Source organism: Salmo salar, chromosome ssa13 (genome assembly GCF_905237065.1).
Source record: "Salmo salar chromosome ssa13, Ssal_v3.1, whole genome shotgun sequence".
NCBI lineage: Eukaryota > Metazoa > Chordata > Actinopteri > Salmoniformes > Salmonidae > Salmo > Salmo salar.
In genome coordinates this window covers 97,897,797-97,915,569 of record NC_059454.1, presented here as the reverse complement: position 1 = coordinate 97,915,569, position 17,773 = coordinate 97,897,797, and the positions used below count along the sequence as shown (strand labels likewise).

At 40.6% G+C, this 17,773-nt stretch overlaps 1 protein-coding gene across 1 annotated transcript in view; it reads right to left on the bottom strand.

The window, feature by feature from the left end:
- The window catches only part of LOC106568343 (calcium/calmodulin-dependent protein kinase type IV), a 33,746-nt gene that overhangs the window by 7,138 nt on the left and 8,835 nt on the right, over positions 1-17,773 (bottom strand). Inside the window, exons 3-6 of the mRNA XM_014138606.2 lie at positions 4,731-4,809; positions 4,563-4,625; positions 4,374-4,456; positions 4,212-4,284 (exon numbers count right to left, since the gene is read on the bottom strand). Coding sequence (XP_013994081.1) covers positions 4,212-4,284; positions 4,374-4,456; positions 4,563-4,625; positions 4,731-4,809 — 298 coding nt within the window. The remainder of the gene's footprint in view (positions 1-4,211; positions 4,285-4,373; positions 4,457-4,562; positions 4,626-4,730; positions 4,810-17,773) is intronic.

The following is a 17,773-nucleotide window of genomic DNA, read 5'->3' as shown; positions in this document are numbered from 1 at the left end:
AATGGTGTCGCATCCCTCCAATAGAGTTCCAGACACTTGTAGAATCTATGCCAAGGTGCATTGAAGCTGTTCTAGCAGCTCAACACCCTATTAACACACTTTATGTTGGTGCTTCCTTTATTTTGGCAGTTTCCTGTACACTGTGCGATGATACTGTGTACTGGACGTACGCATGATTTAAACTATTCTTGGGTTCAGCGAGTACTTTCACCAGTGTTAACACAGTAACTCATCAAACAAGGCAATGTGGGACATAGAAGTCTACCCAGTTACAGAAAACAGCAGCACAAGGCAGCTACCTTGATAAGCTGGCCATTGAAAAGAAGAGGTGGGATTCAAGTGAGGGAAAGCAATATGTTCAAAGACTTTGTAGTGTCATGGATAAGGTATAGCGTCTACGGCTCACTGTCTTGATAATGACATCTGTTTGTAAAGCAACCTATTGTATAACTTATCTTCTGCACGCTGTGGGTGGGTTAGTGGTTATGCAAATCCCTAGTTTCTTATGTAACATTAAGCTGTTAAAGAACCACATTCCATTCCACTGGAATGAAAATGCTAAGCATCAAGGTTAGTACTGAATGAGCTATCCTTATTATGTAACAAAACAGTCATATTTTCTCATTGGGAATGGCTAGGTTGAATAGACCTCGTTCACAGTGAATGAAGGCATCATTTTCTCCCCACACTATGTATTGTCACAACCCCTCAGTGTAATGGCTGTGATGTCAGAGGGGAATTCTCTCCTGCACAGAGCTCTATGGAGCTGACACAGATAAGGTGTCCTCTCTCATCTGACAAGTATAGTGTGGGATGGAGGGATGAAGAGAAGGCAGGAGGGAATACAGTAGCCCCCACTACACACGCACATACCACCACAGATATCTCAGGTCTCCCACGGCTGCCATAGCACCACTCAAAATAAGATTTTCTGGCCAATAGGCCAACGACACAGCTCGGTGTTCTCATTGACAGTGGATTTCTTCTGCCAGAGAAAGTAAAGTACGTGAGAGGTGGGCGAGCCGATGTATTTGGCCAATGAGGAAAATATTACGTCTCAATCTTAAATCTCAACATCAAGAACCTTACCTAGCCTAATACCGCCTTTTACAGTAAACAGTTTAACGGATCTAAAACGGGGTTCCAGATTCTCCGTGTCTAAAATAATAAACACATTGGGATACTAAGATAACACCAAATGAGATGCTTATAATAAAAGACTAAAATCTGTCACTAACAGAGTGGGGATTTAAGTGTAGACGTGCCATTGAGATTGGCCGGACATGAGGCTACCAAGATGCTCCACTGGGACGTTAGCTCGATATCCAGATGGCTTTGATCATGTAACAGACAGACTGCAGAACCTCTCCGCCGTTTCCGAAGTGGCCGTGTACACTGTAAATACATCACTCCCAATCAACACGGAACAGAGACTTCCTCGACGCTTGCTCAACAACACAAGGAAACTTAAACAAGATCTGGAGGCTTCAGAAATCCAGTTTTTTTTTCTCCTCATTCAGCTCGTTGGGAAACCAGCCCGTTTCAGACTGCCTATACAAACAAGCCCTGAACTGATTTCAACAGACCGCTGTGTTGCAAACATTGCCGCACGGGGGCGACGTGCGGCAAGTTGGTGACTGAACAAGGGGGAGTTCTTATAGAAATCCTTTGTTTACATGTTGCTTATAAGTGCATTTCACACAACTTTTGGATTATTATAATTGGATTTTAAGGCTCGTATGAATGTCCTGCTTAACATAATGTTTGTGTCATCATCGCAAATCAACTGCATTATACTTAAAACCTGTTAGGGCAAGGGGGCAGTATTGACACGGCCGGATAAAAAACGTACCCGATTTAATCTGGTTACTACTCCTGCCCAGTAACTAGAATATGCATAAAATTATTGGCTTTGGATAGAAAACACCCTAAAGTTTCTAAAACTGTTTGAATGGTGTCTGTGAGTATAACAGAACTCATATGGCAGGCAAAAACCTGAGAAGATTCTGAACAGGAAGTGGCCTGTCTGACAAGTTGTTGTTCATCTTGGCTCTTTTTATTGAAGAATGAGGATCTTTGCTGTAACGTGACACTTCCTACGGCTCCCATAGGCTCTCAGAGCCCGGGAAAAAGCTGAATGATATCGAGGCAGCCTCTGGCTGAAACACATTATCGCGTTTGGCAAGTGGCCGATCAGAGGACAATGGAGGACAATGCGCGTGCACGAGTCGACCCCATGCTTTATTTTCTTTCCTCTTTTTACCTAAACGCAGATTCCCGGTCGGAATATTATCGCTTTTTTACGAGAAAAATGGCATAAAAATTGATTTTAAACAGCGGTTGACATGCTTCGAAGTACGGTAATGGAATATTTAGAATTTTTTTGTCACGAAATGCGCCATGCTCGTCACCCTTATTTACCCTTTCGGATAGTGTCTTGAACGCACGAACAAAACGCCGCTATTTGGATATAACAATGGATTATTTGGGACCAAACCGACATTTGTTATTGAAGTAGAAGTCCTGGGAGTGCATTCTGACGAAGAACAGCAAAGGTAATAACATTTTTCTTATAGTAAATCTGACTTTGGTGAGTGCTAAACTTGCTGGGTGTCTAAATAGCTAGCCCTGTGATGCCGGGCTATCGACTGAGAATATTGCAAAATGTGCTTTCACCGAAAAGCTATTTTAAAATCGGACATATCGAGTGCATAGAGGAGTTCTGTATCTATAATTCTTAAAATAATTGTTGTGTTTTTTGTGAACGTTTATCGTGAGTAATTTAGTAAATTCACCGGCAGTGTTCGGTGGGAATGCTAGTCACATGCTAGTCACGTGCTAATGTAAAAAGCTGGTTTTTGATATAAATATGAACTTGATTGAACAAAACATGCATGTATTGTATAACATAATGTCCTAGGGTTGTCATCTGATGAAGATCATCAAAGGTTAGTGCTGCATTTAGCTGTGGTTTGGGTTTATGTGACATTATATGCTAGCTTGAAAAATGGGTGTCTGATTATTTCTGGCTGGGTACTCTGCTGACATAATCTAATGTTTTGCTTTCGTTGTAAAGCCTTTTTGAAATCGGACAGTGTGGTTAGATTAACGAGAGTCTTGTCTTTAAAATGGTGTAAAATAGTCATATGTTTGAAAAATTTAAGTTTTTGCATTTTTGAGGTATTTGAATATCGCGCCACGGGATTACACTGGCCATAGAGGTTAAAAATAACACTTCAACTTCAACCAGAAAAAATGGCTCTTTGTATCATTGAGCTATAGCATTCTAGCTAACATCTGCTGCATCCAAAATAGTTATTTTGAAAAGATCACAGCCAAATATAATCTTAGCGACTGTTCAAGCAAGAATCGAAACATAATTGTAAGCCTATGAGAACCCAAAACACGTATTCTGTTTAGAAGTAATAAAACACATCTAGGATATGTTGGAATGGGCGCAGTTGGCGATGGCTTTCTTACTGCCGCGCGCATGTGTGCGTGACGTCATTGTGTCGTGTACTGGAAAATTGTACCTTTATTTAACTAGACAAGTAAGTTAAGAACATTAAGAACAAATTCTTATTTACAATGACAGCCTTCCGGGGAACAGTGGGTTAACTGCCTTGTTCAGGGGCAGAACGACAGATTTTTTACCTTGTCAGCTCGGGGATTTTATCCAGCAACCTTTTGGTTACTTGCCCAACTCTCTAACCACTAGTCTACCTAACGCCCCAAGGAAAGGGGTCTATGTGTTTAAAAAAATCACTGTTTAACTATTCTCCTTAGCAACAGCAATCTAACAAAGGATCATGGAATACACTAACATGGGAATGCCTGTTCAACAGGACTCTTAACATGAGGAAGAAGACATATGCCTTGGTCCATGTTGATGACATGTCAAAGATAGCACAGTGAGAGACAGCCACATGGTTATGTGATGACTCAATGAAATCCAGCATACTTGATCCATTTACACTGTTGGTCCAACAATGCTGGTTCAAATGATAGTAAATTTAGGATTTGATTACGGAAAAAGTGTTCTATTGGTGCCATTTTGTTCTTTACAATGTATAGATAAAGGGACAGGCAGAGTGAATGTGTGATGGTGCCCCCCAGCTATGCAGGTCAAAAGCATTACGGTATGTCAAGAGTTTGCTAGACATTTATTAGCCTACTTTCTGACAGGTGTCAGAGGAAGGAAGTCAACTTACTGCAACAGCTTCTAGTACTTGTATGACAGCATCAGCAGCATCCCGCTCAGTGTAGAAGCCCTTCTCCACAACCCTGAGAGAAAAACATGTTGTGATGTAACAGAGGAATGGTACAGAGAGTGTGGGTGCGTGTGCGTGTGACCATTAAGGCAGTTAACTAACCTTTCAAATAGCTCTCCTCCAGTCACAAGTTCCAAGACCAGACTGATCTCTGAAGGGGTCTCAAAGATCTCTTTTAGTTTGATCTGAAAGAAATAAAACAAAACAAACATAAATTCAGTATCAATAAAAAACATAATAACAATTGTTAATTCTATGCAAGGACAGCACAAAAGTGTGTAGAACCCTTACAATGTTTGGGTGAGAGAGTCGAAGTAGAACACCTATCTCTGTCCTAACTATCTTCTTATCCACCTGCAGAAACAAAACAGAACTGGGTTAAGGAAGAAACATGTACCTGTTGTACTCTGGGTAAAAATATTACACTAAGAATATGATGAACATCCAGTGAGAACTCACTGTTTTCTTCAGTGTTTTCACAGCGTACGGCTTCAGTGTTCCCTTCTGTCGACATCTGCACACCACCGACGTCGCTCCCCTAAATGCAGAGGGAATACACAGTTAAGCTACAAGAACAACTTTCAAGTGGGTAGGGAGTAGCAACACATTGTGCACAACGCTCAAGAAACTAACTCCTGGGAAATGGTGAATAGGCTTTGATGTAGTTCTTCTATACTTCCATTATGGCTGGGTAGCCTACAGTGGCTACACTCTTAGAAAAAAAGAGTTCCAAAAGGGTTCTTTGGCTGTCCCCATAGGAGAACCCTTTTTGGTTCAAGGTAGAACCCTTTTGGGTTCCATGTAGAACTCTCTGGAAAGGGTTCCATGTGGAACTGAAAAGGGTTGTACCTGGAACCAAAAAGAGTTCTTCAAAGGGTTCTCCTATGGACAGCCGAAAAACCCTTTTAGGTTGTTTGAATTGTACTTCCATTATGGCTGGTTAGTACAATTCTCCAAAATAAACTAGGCAAATTCCAACACAATCCCATAGACCTATGCAGTACAACAGTAGTAGGCAGACATGGAGATTAGGCCTATATTCCTTCAGGTTTAAACATTGTCATGTGTTCAGTTGAAATGGGTCAGCAGTTCGTTCACCTGAGCCACTAGCTCTGGGAAATGAAAATCCCTGGGCCTCTCAGAGTAGGAGTGCTGATCTAGGATCTGTTTGGCCTTTTAGATCATAATGAATATGATTATATGGACAGGGGGGACCTGATCCTAGATCAGCACTCCTACCCTAAGACAAAGCTAACTAAGATCTACTTTAAATGTATTCAAACAAAACAAGTAGTATTGTTAATTGTGAATATAATTCCACTTTGCATATATCATATTTTACAGGTACAACCTGACCCTGCTAGTGTCAGAGGAGTTGATAATGAGAGTTTAAAGAGAAGATTCCTTTAACCTGTTGGGGCTAGGGGGCAGTATTTGCACGGCTGGATAAAAAAATGTACCCGATTTAATCTGGTTACTAATCCTACCCAGTAACTAGAATATGCATATACTTATTATATATGGATAGAAAACACCCTAAAGTTTATAAAACTGTTTGAATGGTGTCTGTGAGTATAACAGAACTCATTTGGCAGGCAAAACCCTGAGACATTTTCTGACAGGAAGTGGATACCTGATGTGTTGTATTACCTTTAAACCTATGCCATTGAAAAACACAGGGGCTGAGGAATATTTTGGCACTTCCTATTGCTTCCACTAGATGTCACCAGCCTTTACAAAGTGTTTTGAGTCTTCTGGAGGGAGATCTGACCGAACAAGAGCCATGGAACGATGATGGCCCATTAGACACCTGGCGCGCGAGTTCATGTTGGGTACCCTCGTTCCAATACGTTATAAAAGAGAATGCATTCGTCCACCTTGAATATTATTCATGTTCTGGTTAAAAAAGGCCCTAATGATTTATGCTATACAACGTTTGACATGTTTGAACGAACGTAAATATATTTTTTTCCCCTCGTTCATGAAGTGAAGTCCGGCGGGCTTAGATCATGTGCTAACAAGACGGAGATTTTTGGACATAAATGATGAGCTTTTTTGAACAAAACTACATTCGTTATGGACCTGTGATACCTGGAAGTGACATCTGATGAAGAGAATCAAAGGTAATGGATTATTTACATAGTATTTTCGATTTTAGATCTCCCCAACATGACGGCTAGTCTGTATCGCAACGCGTATTTTTCTGGGCGCAGTGCTCAGATTATTGCAAAGTGTGATTTCCCAGTAAGGTTATTTTTAAATCTGGCAAGTTGATTGCGTTCAAGAGATGTAAATCTATAATTCTTTAAATGACAATATAATATTTTACCAATGTTTTCTAATTTTAATTATTTAATTTGTGGTGCTGACTTGACTGCCGGTTATTGGAGGGAAACGATTTCCTCAACATCAATGCCATAGTAAAACGCTGTTTTTGGATATAAATATGAACTTGATAGAACTAAAAATGCATGCATTGTCTAACATAATGTCCTAGGAGTGTCATCTGATGGAGATTGTAAAAGGTTAGTGCATCATTTTAGCTGGTTTTATGGTTTTGGTGACCCTGTCTTTGAATTGACAAAACATTACACACAACTCTTGTAAATGTACTGTCCTAACATACTCTAAATTTATGCTTTCGCCGTAAAACCTTTTTGAAATCGTAAAACGTGGTTAGATTAAGGAGATGTTTATCTTTCAAAGGGTGTAAAATAGTTGTATGTTTGAAAAATTTGAATTTTGACATTTATTTGGATTCAAATTTGCCGCTCTTGAAATGCACCTGCTGTTGATGGAGTGCACCACGGGTGGGACGCTTGCGTCCCACCTAGCCCATAGAGGTTAATGGGTCCAAGAATGCAAGAGGAATATACACTGTGCTGCAGTATGGATGTATATAAAAAGGTAGGCTAAATTCCAATGTGCAAATACATCTAATTTGGCTGCACGGCTTACAATTAGCAGGGAGAGGGAAGAGGCAGAAAGTGAGAGAGTGAGAGATTGGCAGCTTTTGTGTTCAGGGGAAAGCATCTGGGCTCTCAGGTGTCCAGACCCCAATATTCACCATTACTACAGAACACTCTCCCCCTCGCTTTCTCTCTCTCCCCCTCGTTTTCTCTCTCTCCCCCTCTCTTTCTCTCTCACCCCCTCTCTTACTCCCACACACCTCCACTCTGCCTCTCTCTTTCTCTTCCTCTCCCACACATTCACTCTCTCCTTCTCCTGCCTCTCTCCCACACATTCTCTCTCTATTTCAATATACAGTGCATTCGGAAAGTATTCAGACCCCTGCCCTTTTTCCACATTTTGTTACGTTACAGCCTTATTCTAAAATAGATTAAAGAAAATCTACACACCATAATGACAAAGCAAAAACAGGTTTTTAGAAATGTTTAAAAAAGTATTAAAAATAAAAAACTGAAATACCTTATTTACATAAGAATTCAGATCCTTTGCTATGAGAATCGAAATTGAGCTCAGATACATCCTGTTTCCATTGATCATCCTTGAGATGTTTCTACAACTTGATTGGAGTCCACCTATGGTAAATTAAATTGATTAGACATGATTTGGAAAGGCACACACCTGTCTATATAAGGTCCCACAATTGACAGTGCATGTCAGAGCAAAAACCAAGCCATGAGGTCGAAGGAATTGTCCGTAGAGCTCCGAGACAGGATTGTGTCGATGATCAGATCCGGGAAAGGGTACCAAAACATTTCTGCAGCATTGAAGGTCCCCAAGAACAGAGTGGCCTCCATCATTCTTAAATGGTTGTCCTTCTCTGCAGCACTCCACCAATCAGGCCTTTATGGTAGTGTGGCCAGATGGAAACCACTCCTCAGTAAAAGGCACATGACAGCCTGCATGGAGTTTGCCAAAAGGCACCTAAAGGACTCTCAGTCCATGAGAAACAAGATTCTCTGGTCAGATGAAACCAAGATTGAACTGTTTGGCCTGAATGCCAAGCGTCACATCTGGAGGAAACCTGCTACCATCCCTACAGTGAAGCATGGTGGTGGCAGAATCATGCTGTGGGGATGTTTTTTAGTGGCAGGGACTGGGAGACGAGTCAGGATCGAGGAAAAGATGAACGGAGCAAAGTACAGAGAGATCCTTTATGAAAACCTGCTCCATAGCGCTCAGGACCTCAGACTGGGGCGAAGGTTCACCTTCCAACAGGACAACGACCCTAAGCACACAGCCAAGACAACGCAGGAGTGGCTTCACGACAAGTTTCTGAATGTCCTTGAGTGGCCCAGCCAGAGCTCGGACTTGAACCCGATCGAACATCTCTGGAGAGACCTGAAAATAGCTGTGCAGCGACCCTCCCCATCCAACCAGACAGAGCTTGAGAGGATCTGCAGAGAAGAATGGAAGAAACTCCCCAAATACAGGTGTGCCAAGCTTGTAGCGTCATACCCAAGAAGACTCAAGGCTGTAATCGCAACCGAAGGTGCTTCAACAAAGTACTGAGTGTAGGATCTGAATACTTATGTAAATGTGATATTTCATAATTTTTTTTAAAATAAATTTGCTACATTTTTCGAAAAACCAGCTTTTGCTTTGTCATTATTGGGTATTGTTCCACACCTTCTTTCTCTTTATCTCTATCTCTTTCTCTCTTCTCTTCTCTTCTCTTCTCTTCTCTTCTCTTCTCTTCTCTTCTCTTCTCTTCTCTCTCTCTTGGCCAGTGGGGAATACCATCACGGCTGGTCCATGTGAACAGACATAAGGCAGGCATGACAGCCAGATCACAGCTTCAATCCAAGCACAACAACATCCAAGAGTCTGAGGAGAAAAGCTAGACTTGGACTGTACTCTATCATTGTGCAATGGAGCTCAGGGGTAAAAGCTAGGCCTATCTGAGCAAATGACGCAAATCAAATAAACAATAATTGCAAAATATCATCAAATTGTTATCAGGCTGTTATCAGGCTGACTAGCGTACCCTCCTCCCTCCTAGGATCCCTCCCTGTAACGTCTACAATGCCTAATTTTGTTAAATCATTAAATGTTAATGTCGTACAGAACAGAGGGATCTATATTCATGTGTTTGCCCTGCTTGTATGAGACCACTTTACTGCACGACATTGAAAAGACCCTTCATTGGTAAAGGAGTAAGAGTTTGAAATACACAATGAAGAAGTGAAGAGGTAATATCAATCAACACTTAGTACAGTCTAGGCCTGTGTACACACTCCTTCCAAAAAAAAGAACATTGAAAGCTGATTTGACCTGAACAAAGGGACGTCTTGTATTATCATATCCTCCATTTTCCTTATGTTTTCGTCCGACAAAATATGTCTAAATGTCTGAGTCAGTTCTTGAATAAACAACCCATTTATTCCATTCATTTACTCATTCATTTTAATCAATGCATGCCTTAATCCACTTTATAAATCCACCTCCTAATTAAACTTCTTCCTGTATTGTTTCTGTCATCCTTATTCCACGATTTTCATGAATTATTTAACATTGTGTTGAACCTCTCAACCCTAGCAGAGATAAGCATTATTTCATCCTGCAGTCATTGTACAGACTGCAGATGAGTGAAGATGCTGGTTCATTTAGCTTGGAAAGATGACACCCTGAGAATGAAGCTTATTGTTGCTGTCAGTTCTAGTGCTAAGCTGTACAGAGACTGGCAACAGAGATCTACACATCCACTAAACTGAACAGAGATCTACATATCCACTAAACTGAACAGAGATCTACATATCCACTAAACTGGACAGAGATCTACATATCCACTAAACTGAACAGAGATCTACATATCCACTAAACTGAACAGAGATCTACATATCCACTAAACTGGACAGAGATCTACATATCCACTAAACTGGACAGAGATCTACATATCCACTAAACTGGACAGAGATCTACATATCCACTAAACTGGACAGAGATCTACATATCCACTACACTGAACAGAGATCTACACACCCATGCAGGAACACGCACACTCACACAGAGAAATTAGCTTCTGCTATCATCAGATTCAGAAATGCTTTTATCTGATAAGGGATTCAACTGTGGGATCATTTACAGTTGAAGTCGGAAGTTTACATACACCTTAGCCAAATACATTTAAACTCAGTTTTTTCACAATTCCTGACATTTAATCCTAGTAAAAATTCCCTTTCTTAGGTCAGTTAGGATCACCACTTTATTTTAAGAACGTGAAATGTAAGAATAATAGTAGAGAGAATTATTTATTTCAGCTTTAATTTCTTTCATCACATTCCCAGTGGGTCAGAAGTTTACATACACTCAATTAGTATTTGGTAGCATTGCCTTTAAAATTGTTTAACTTTGGTCAAACATTTCGGTTAGCCTTCCACAAGCTTCCCACAATAAGTTGGGTGAATTTTGGCCCATTCCTCCTGACAGAGCTGGTGTAACAGTCAGGTTTGTAGGCCTTCTTGCTCGTACACGCTTTTTCAGTTCTGCCCACAATTGTTCTATGGGATTGAGGTCAGGGCTTTGTGATGGCCACTCCAATACCTTGACTTTGTTGTCCTTAAGCCATTTTGCCACAACTTTGGATGTATGCTTGGGGTCATTGTCCATTTGGAAGACTCATTTGCGACCAAGCTTTAACTTCCTGACTGATGTCTTGAGATGTTGCTTCAATATATCTACATAATTTTCCTACCTCATGATGCCATCTATTTTGTTTAATGCACCAGCCCCTCCTGCAGCAAAGCACCCCCACAACATGATTCTGCCACCCCCATGCTTCATGGTTGGGATGGTGTTTTTCGGCTTGCAAGCTTCCCCCTTTTTTCTCCAAACATAACGATGGAGACCAGAGTACATTTCTTCAAAAAGTACGATCTTTGTCCCCATGTGCAGTTGCAAACCGTAGTCTGGCTTTTTTATGGCAGTTTTGGAGCAGTGGCTTCTTCCTTGCTCAGGTTATGTCGATATAGGACTCATTTTACTGTGGATATAGATACATTTGTAACTGTTTCCTCCAGCATCTTCACAAGGTCCTTTGCTGTTGTTCTGGGATTGATTTGCACTTTTCGCACCAAAGTACATTCATCTCTAGGAGACAGAATGTTTCTTTTTCCTGAGCAGTATGATGGCTGCGTGGTCCCATGGTGTTTATACTTGCGTACTATTGTTTGTACAGATGAACGTGGTATCTTCAGGCGTTTGGAAATTGCTCCCAAGGATGAACTAGACTTGTGGAGGTCTACAATTTGTTTTCTGAGGTCTTGGCTGATTTGTTTTGATTTCCCATGATGTCAAGCAAAGAGGCACTGAGTTTGAAAGTAGGCCTTGAAATATATCCACAGGAACACCTCCGATTGACTAAAATGATGTCAATTAGCCTATCAGAAGCTTCTAAAGCCATTGTCATTGACTTGTGTGTAGGTGGCACGGAGGTCAGGCGCAGGAGAAACCAACTTGGTATAACTGGAGTAGTTTAATTTATATAAAACAAACTCCAAGAAACCAACGTACATAAAAATAAACATGGGTAAACTAACCCATCGCACACCTATACAAAATACACGAACACATAACCACAAACAATCTCCGACAAAGACATGAGAGGAAACAGAGGGTTAAATACACAGCATGTAATGAATGGGATTGGAACCAGGTGTGTAGGAAGACAAGACAAAACCAATGGAAAATTAAAAATGGATCAATGATGGCTAGAAGACCGGTGACGTCGACCGCCCGAGCACCACCCGAACAAGGAGGGGCATCGACTTCGGCAGAAGTCGTGACAGCCATGACATTATTTTCTGGAATTTTCCAAGCTGTTTAAAGGCATAGTCAATTTGGTGTATGTAAACTTCTGACCCACTGGAATTGTGATACAGTGATTTATATGTGAAATAATCTGTCTGTAAACAACTGTTGGAAAAATTACCTGTGTCATGAACAAAGTAGATGTCCTAACTGACTTGCCAACACTATAGTTTGTTAACAAGAAATTTGTGGAGTGGTTGAAAAACGAGTTTTAATGACTTCAACATAAGTGTATGTAAACTTCCCACTTCAACTGTAACTATCAGATTGTTCTTCAACATCAAGGCCAGAGAGCTCCATCCCAGATCATCAGTGATGAGTTCCAGTAATCGACTAATGGATCATATTCATCATTCTGGAATGGCCATATCCATCCACAGCACCAAGATAACATCAGAATGGGTTTATTGGGGGGAAATCTGCAAAAGTAAGTCACACTGAAAGTAGGACATTTAGTAGCAATGAACAAGACAAACTCATATAGCTAATCCCATAAACAAATGTATATAGCAAATCCCATAAACAAGCTCCTATAGCTAATCCCATAAACAAACTCATATAGCTAATCCCATAAACAAGCTCATAAAACTAATCCCATAAACAACGTCATATAGCTAATCCCATGAACAGGCTCCAATATCTAATCCCAAGAACTCAAAATGCAACAGTACTTTAGGTGGGACAATATTGCATTTAGGAGGGAATAAAAGAAAACCCGACCCTAGGCAAAAGCAGTGACATTGATACATTGTGGGAGGCAACAAGTATGCCTAGGGAGACTAAATAAAAGTGGGCTCAATTGTTTGAAATGTGAATGTTTGTCATACTCCTTTATTTTAAGGGATCTTCATTTAATTCTCTACAAAAATCTTAATATGGTACAAATTAGATGAGTTAAGATAAGAACTGTCTATGAAGAGGATGACACAGACAAAAGGATTTTTATTTATTTATTTTATTATATTTATTTTATTTAACCGTTAGTTAACTACGCACTAGGATAATAATAATAAAGCATCTGCAATCTGAATGGCATAATACGATTCCCCCTGGAAACTACACTGACCTCACCCTCTTCAGTTAATAAGTGACAGGCAGAATCCAATCCCATTTATATCTCCATTATGAAGTGAGACAAATGTCGGACAAGTGGAATATGATGACTGCAAATGTCACTCGCAACCTAAGATATCGACAACCTTATTTCAGATGCCCATTGTTTAAAATAAATGTCTCATTAATCTTTTACACAATTGATGGTTGTCGTCCTCACAAGGACTGTACAGGATTAGTGCCTGTCATGTGGCTTTACACAGCATGAATGAAAATAACAAATGAACTTCAATTGAAAAAAATGACTGGTTCTTTTCAATCTTAGTTATTTGAATTTAACTAATGCAGAGCTTTTACAAAATTAATTTGTCGTAAAGTGCATTACAGCAAACAAGGCCTAAACCCCCAAGAGAGATTTATATTATTAATGCTACTCAACAATATGACTATGTAACTACAACTGTAGAAGTTATACCGATTGAATGGAATTCGAATAAACCCTCAAGGTTTTCTAAACCAACAAAACAAGTATTCTGAATGAAGGCACATCTTTGCTGTTGCAGCTCATTGCTGCCTGCCTTTAAATTACACAAGCTGCTCCTGTTTCAGTGTTGTACTCACACAGCATTATGTAATCCCAGAAGAGATGCTGCTGCTCCTCTCAGGAGCAAGACGAGCTACATTCATGCATTCAGCTGGGGCCACTGCCTGTCTGCTCAGACACAGAGCCAAATAGCTTCCCTCTGGACTCTGATTGAGAATGCTCAAAGTCCAAAACTTTAACTGTGTGTGATGGTATAACTGGGGCTAGGAGTTATTCCAGACCACGTGAATTGAGCATGGAAAAACTTGAGCCCTAGGTAGGTAACCCATAATGATTCCTGATCAGAGTAAACACCTGGCCCTAGTGATGGTATAAGTGCTCTACCCAGAGACATGTCAAGCTACAGTTGAAGTCGGAAGTCTACATACACCTTAGCCAAATACATTTAAACTCAGTTTTTCACAATTCCTGACATTTAATCCTAGTAAAAATTCCCTGTTTTAGGTCAGTTAGGATCACCACTTTATTTTAAGAATGTGAAATGTAAGAATAATAGTAGAGAGAATTATTTATTTCAGCTTTGATTTCTTTCATCACATTCCCAGTGGGTCAGAAGTTTACATACACTCAATTAGTATTTGGTAACATTGCCTTTAAATTGTTTAACTTTGGTCAAACTTTTCGGTTAGCCTTCCACAAGCTTCCCACAATAAGTTGGGTGAATTGTGGCCCATTCCTCCTGACAGAGCTGTGGAACTGAGTCAGTTCTGCCCACAATGTTTCTACAGGATTGAGGTCAGGGCTTTGGAATGGCCAGTCCAATACCTTGACTTTGTTGTCCTTAAGCCATTTTGCCATAACTTTGGAAGTATGCTTGGGATCATTGTCCATTTGGAAGAACCATTTGTGACCAAGCTTGAACTTTCTGACTGATGTCTTGAGATGTTGCTTCAATATATCCACACAATTTTCCTACCTCATGATGCCATCTATTTTGTTAAGTGCACCAGTCTCTCCTGCAGCAAAGCACCCCACAACATGATGCTGCCACCCCCGTGCTTCACTGTTGGGATGGTGTTCTCGGCTTGCAAGCCTCCCCCTTTTTCCTCAAACATAACGGTGGTCATTATGGCCAAACAGTTCTATTTTTGTTTCATTAGACCAGAGGACATTTCTTCAAAAAGTACGATCTTTGTCCCCATGTGCAGTTGCAAACCGTAGTCTGGCTTTTCTTATGGCGCTTTTGGAGCTGAGCTGCCTTTCAGGTTATGTCGATATATAACTCGTTTTACTGTGGATATAGATACTTTTGTACCTGTTTCCTCCAACATCTTCACAAGGTCCTTTGCTGTTGTTCTGGGATTGATTTGCACTTTTCGCACCAAAGTACGTTTATCTCTAGGAGACAGAACGCGTCTCCTTCCTGAGCGGTATGACGGCTGCATGGTCCCATGGTGTTTATGCTTGCGTGCTATTGTTTGTACAGATGAACGTGGTACCTTCAGGCATTTGGAAATTGCTCCCAAGGATGAACCAGGCTTGTGGAGCTCTACCATTTTTTCTTGGCTGATTTGTTTTGATTTTCCCATGATGTCAAGCAAAGAGGCACTGAGTTTGAAGGTAGGCCTTGAAATATATCCACAGGTACACCTCCAATTGACTAAAATGATGTCAATTAGCCTATCAGAAGCTTCTAAAGCCACAACATTATTTTCTGGAATTTTCCAAGCTGTTTAAAGTTTTAATGACTCCAACCTAAGTTTATGTAAACTTCCGACTTCAACTGTATATGTTCAACATTGAACTCGCCAGTGCTAAGAGATATTTCGTCAAGCTTGCAGGCATATAGTTAGTCTGATCACACACCAGACATTAACACATCGGCCTCACCTTACAAAGTGTAAGACCCCCTATAGTAACAATCAGGTTTTTGGTATTGTAAACTCATGTAGGCTAAACCCATCTGAGCCAACAGGGATAGCCTATATTAAACTTTAAGTATAATGCAATGGGCTCTTTTTTCGGCTGGCGTTTAGGCGGCGCTAGTGTCACACGCACGTTACTTTGCAATTTCGTCTCACCTGTTGGGAGAGGGGCATTCTTCTTACCAAACCACATGACCTCCAAAACAAAGGTCATGTGATTTGGTAAGAAGAATGCCCCTCTCCCCACAGGTGTGATTACTACCTCTGATGGTTTAGAGCTTGAGGTAGTCACCTCATACAAGTATTTGGGAGTATGGCAAGACAGTACACTGTCCGGCTCTCAAGACATATCAAATCTGCAGGCTAAAGTTAAATCTAGACTTCGTTACCTCTATCGTAATCGCTCCTCTTTCACCCCAGCTGCCAAACTAACCCAGATTCAGATGACAGATGACCATCCTACCCATGCTAGATTACGGAGACATAATTTATAGATCGGCAGGTAAGGGTGCTCTAGAGCGGCTAGATGTTCTTTACCATTCAGCCATCAGATTTTCCACCAATGCTACTTATAGGACACATCACTTCACTCTATACTCTGTAAACTGGTCATCTCTGTATACCCGTTGAAAGACCCACTGGTTGATGTTTGTTTATAAAACCCTCTTATGCCTCACTCCCCCCTATCTGAGATATCTTCTGCAGCCTTCATCCTCCACATACAACACCCGTTCTGCCAGTCACATTCTGTTAAAGGTCCCCAAAGCACACACATCTTTTCAGTTCGCTGCAGCTAGCGACTGGAACAAGCTGCAAAAACACTCAAACTGGACAGTTTTATCTCAATCTCTTCATTCAAAGACTCAATCATCAACACTCTTACTGACAGTTGTGGCTGCTTTGTGTGATGTATTGTTGTCTCTACCTTCTTGCCCTTTGTGCTGTTGTCTGTGCCCAATAATGTTTGTACCCTGTTTTATGCTGCTATCATGTTGTGCTGCTGCCATTTTGTGTTGCTACCATGTTGTTGTCATGTTGTGTAGCTACCATGCTATGCTGTTGTCTTAGGTCTCTCTTTATGTAGTGTTGTGTTGTCTCTCTTGTCGTGATGTGTGTTTTGTCCTATATTTGTATTTTTCATCCCAGCCTCTGTCCCCGCAGGAGGCCTTTGCCTTTTGGTAGGCCGTCATTGTAAATAAGAATTTGTTCTTAACTGACTTGCCTAGTTAAATAAAGGTTAAATAAAAATACAAAAATGTAAAAACTGGTGCACCAGCATTTTCCAGCCCTAACGCCAGGTTTGGCAATTGACAGGGGTGTGGAAATATTTGAGGTGTGTCCTTAAAAACATGATCCAAAGTGCTATTTTCAGGCAGCGCATGTAGGGATATTTAAGACCAACCAAAAGCTAGTTTTAGCGGTAACATAGTTGGTTATGGCATGATGCACACTGCCCATATGCGCATGGAACAATATGTGATATGGGGCCTGTATACTTCGTATTTATAAACATAAAACACTCATGCTTCTTCCCCATTTCATTTTATTTGATTAAAAACCAAGCATAGCCTCCCCTACTCTCAATTAAGTCTGTTTTCTTTTTGTCCTGCCCAATGCAATCAAGTAGGCTAGTCAAGACCGTCAATAAAGGGTTTGGCTCCTGAGACCACTTGGAAAGAAATCTTAATCACCAAAGCATTATTAAAATATCAAGTTTGAGAGGATTAAAACAGTGAGCTGACATTCCATTTTTATCTACTGTATGTATTGTAGGCAGGCCTACATTATTTTAGCAATGCTTGTAACATCTGCTTCCAACTCACACCCTCAAACATGTAGATCCTCTGAATGCAGCTCATTCCAGATCCCAATCACCTGAATTCTGATCACCTGTTCACACACCTGTATGTCATTATCACACACTATTTAGTTCAGTTCTTTGCACCCTATCACTGTGAGGTATTGTTTGTTTTGTGACACATGGCTTTCATTTCACGTGAATTACTACTCCCGTAACCTTGTACTTAGAAGTTATTTTCCTGTAACAGTTTTCCATATTTTTTTAAACCCTAGGCCTACTATACCGAAGGCTGGTTCAACAGCAATGCATGTGTCTTTTTTTATGCTGCCGATTTTGTCATTACATTTTACATGTATTTATTGTTGTTGAAAAAACAAACAGCTTGTTTTTTGTTTAATTTGAT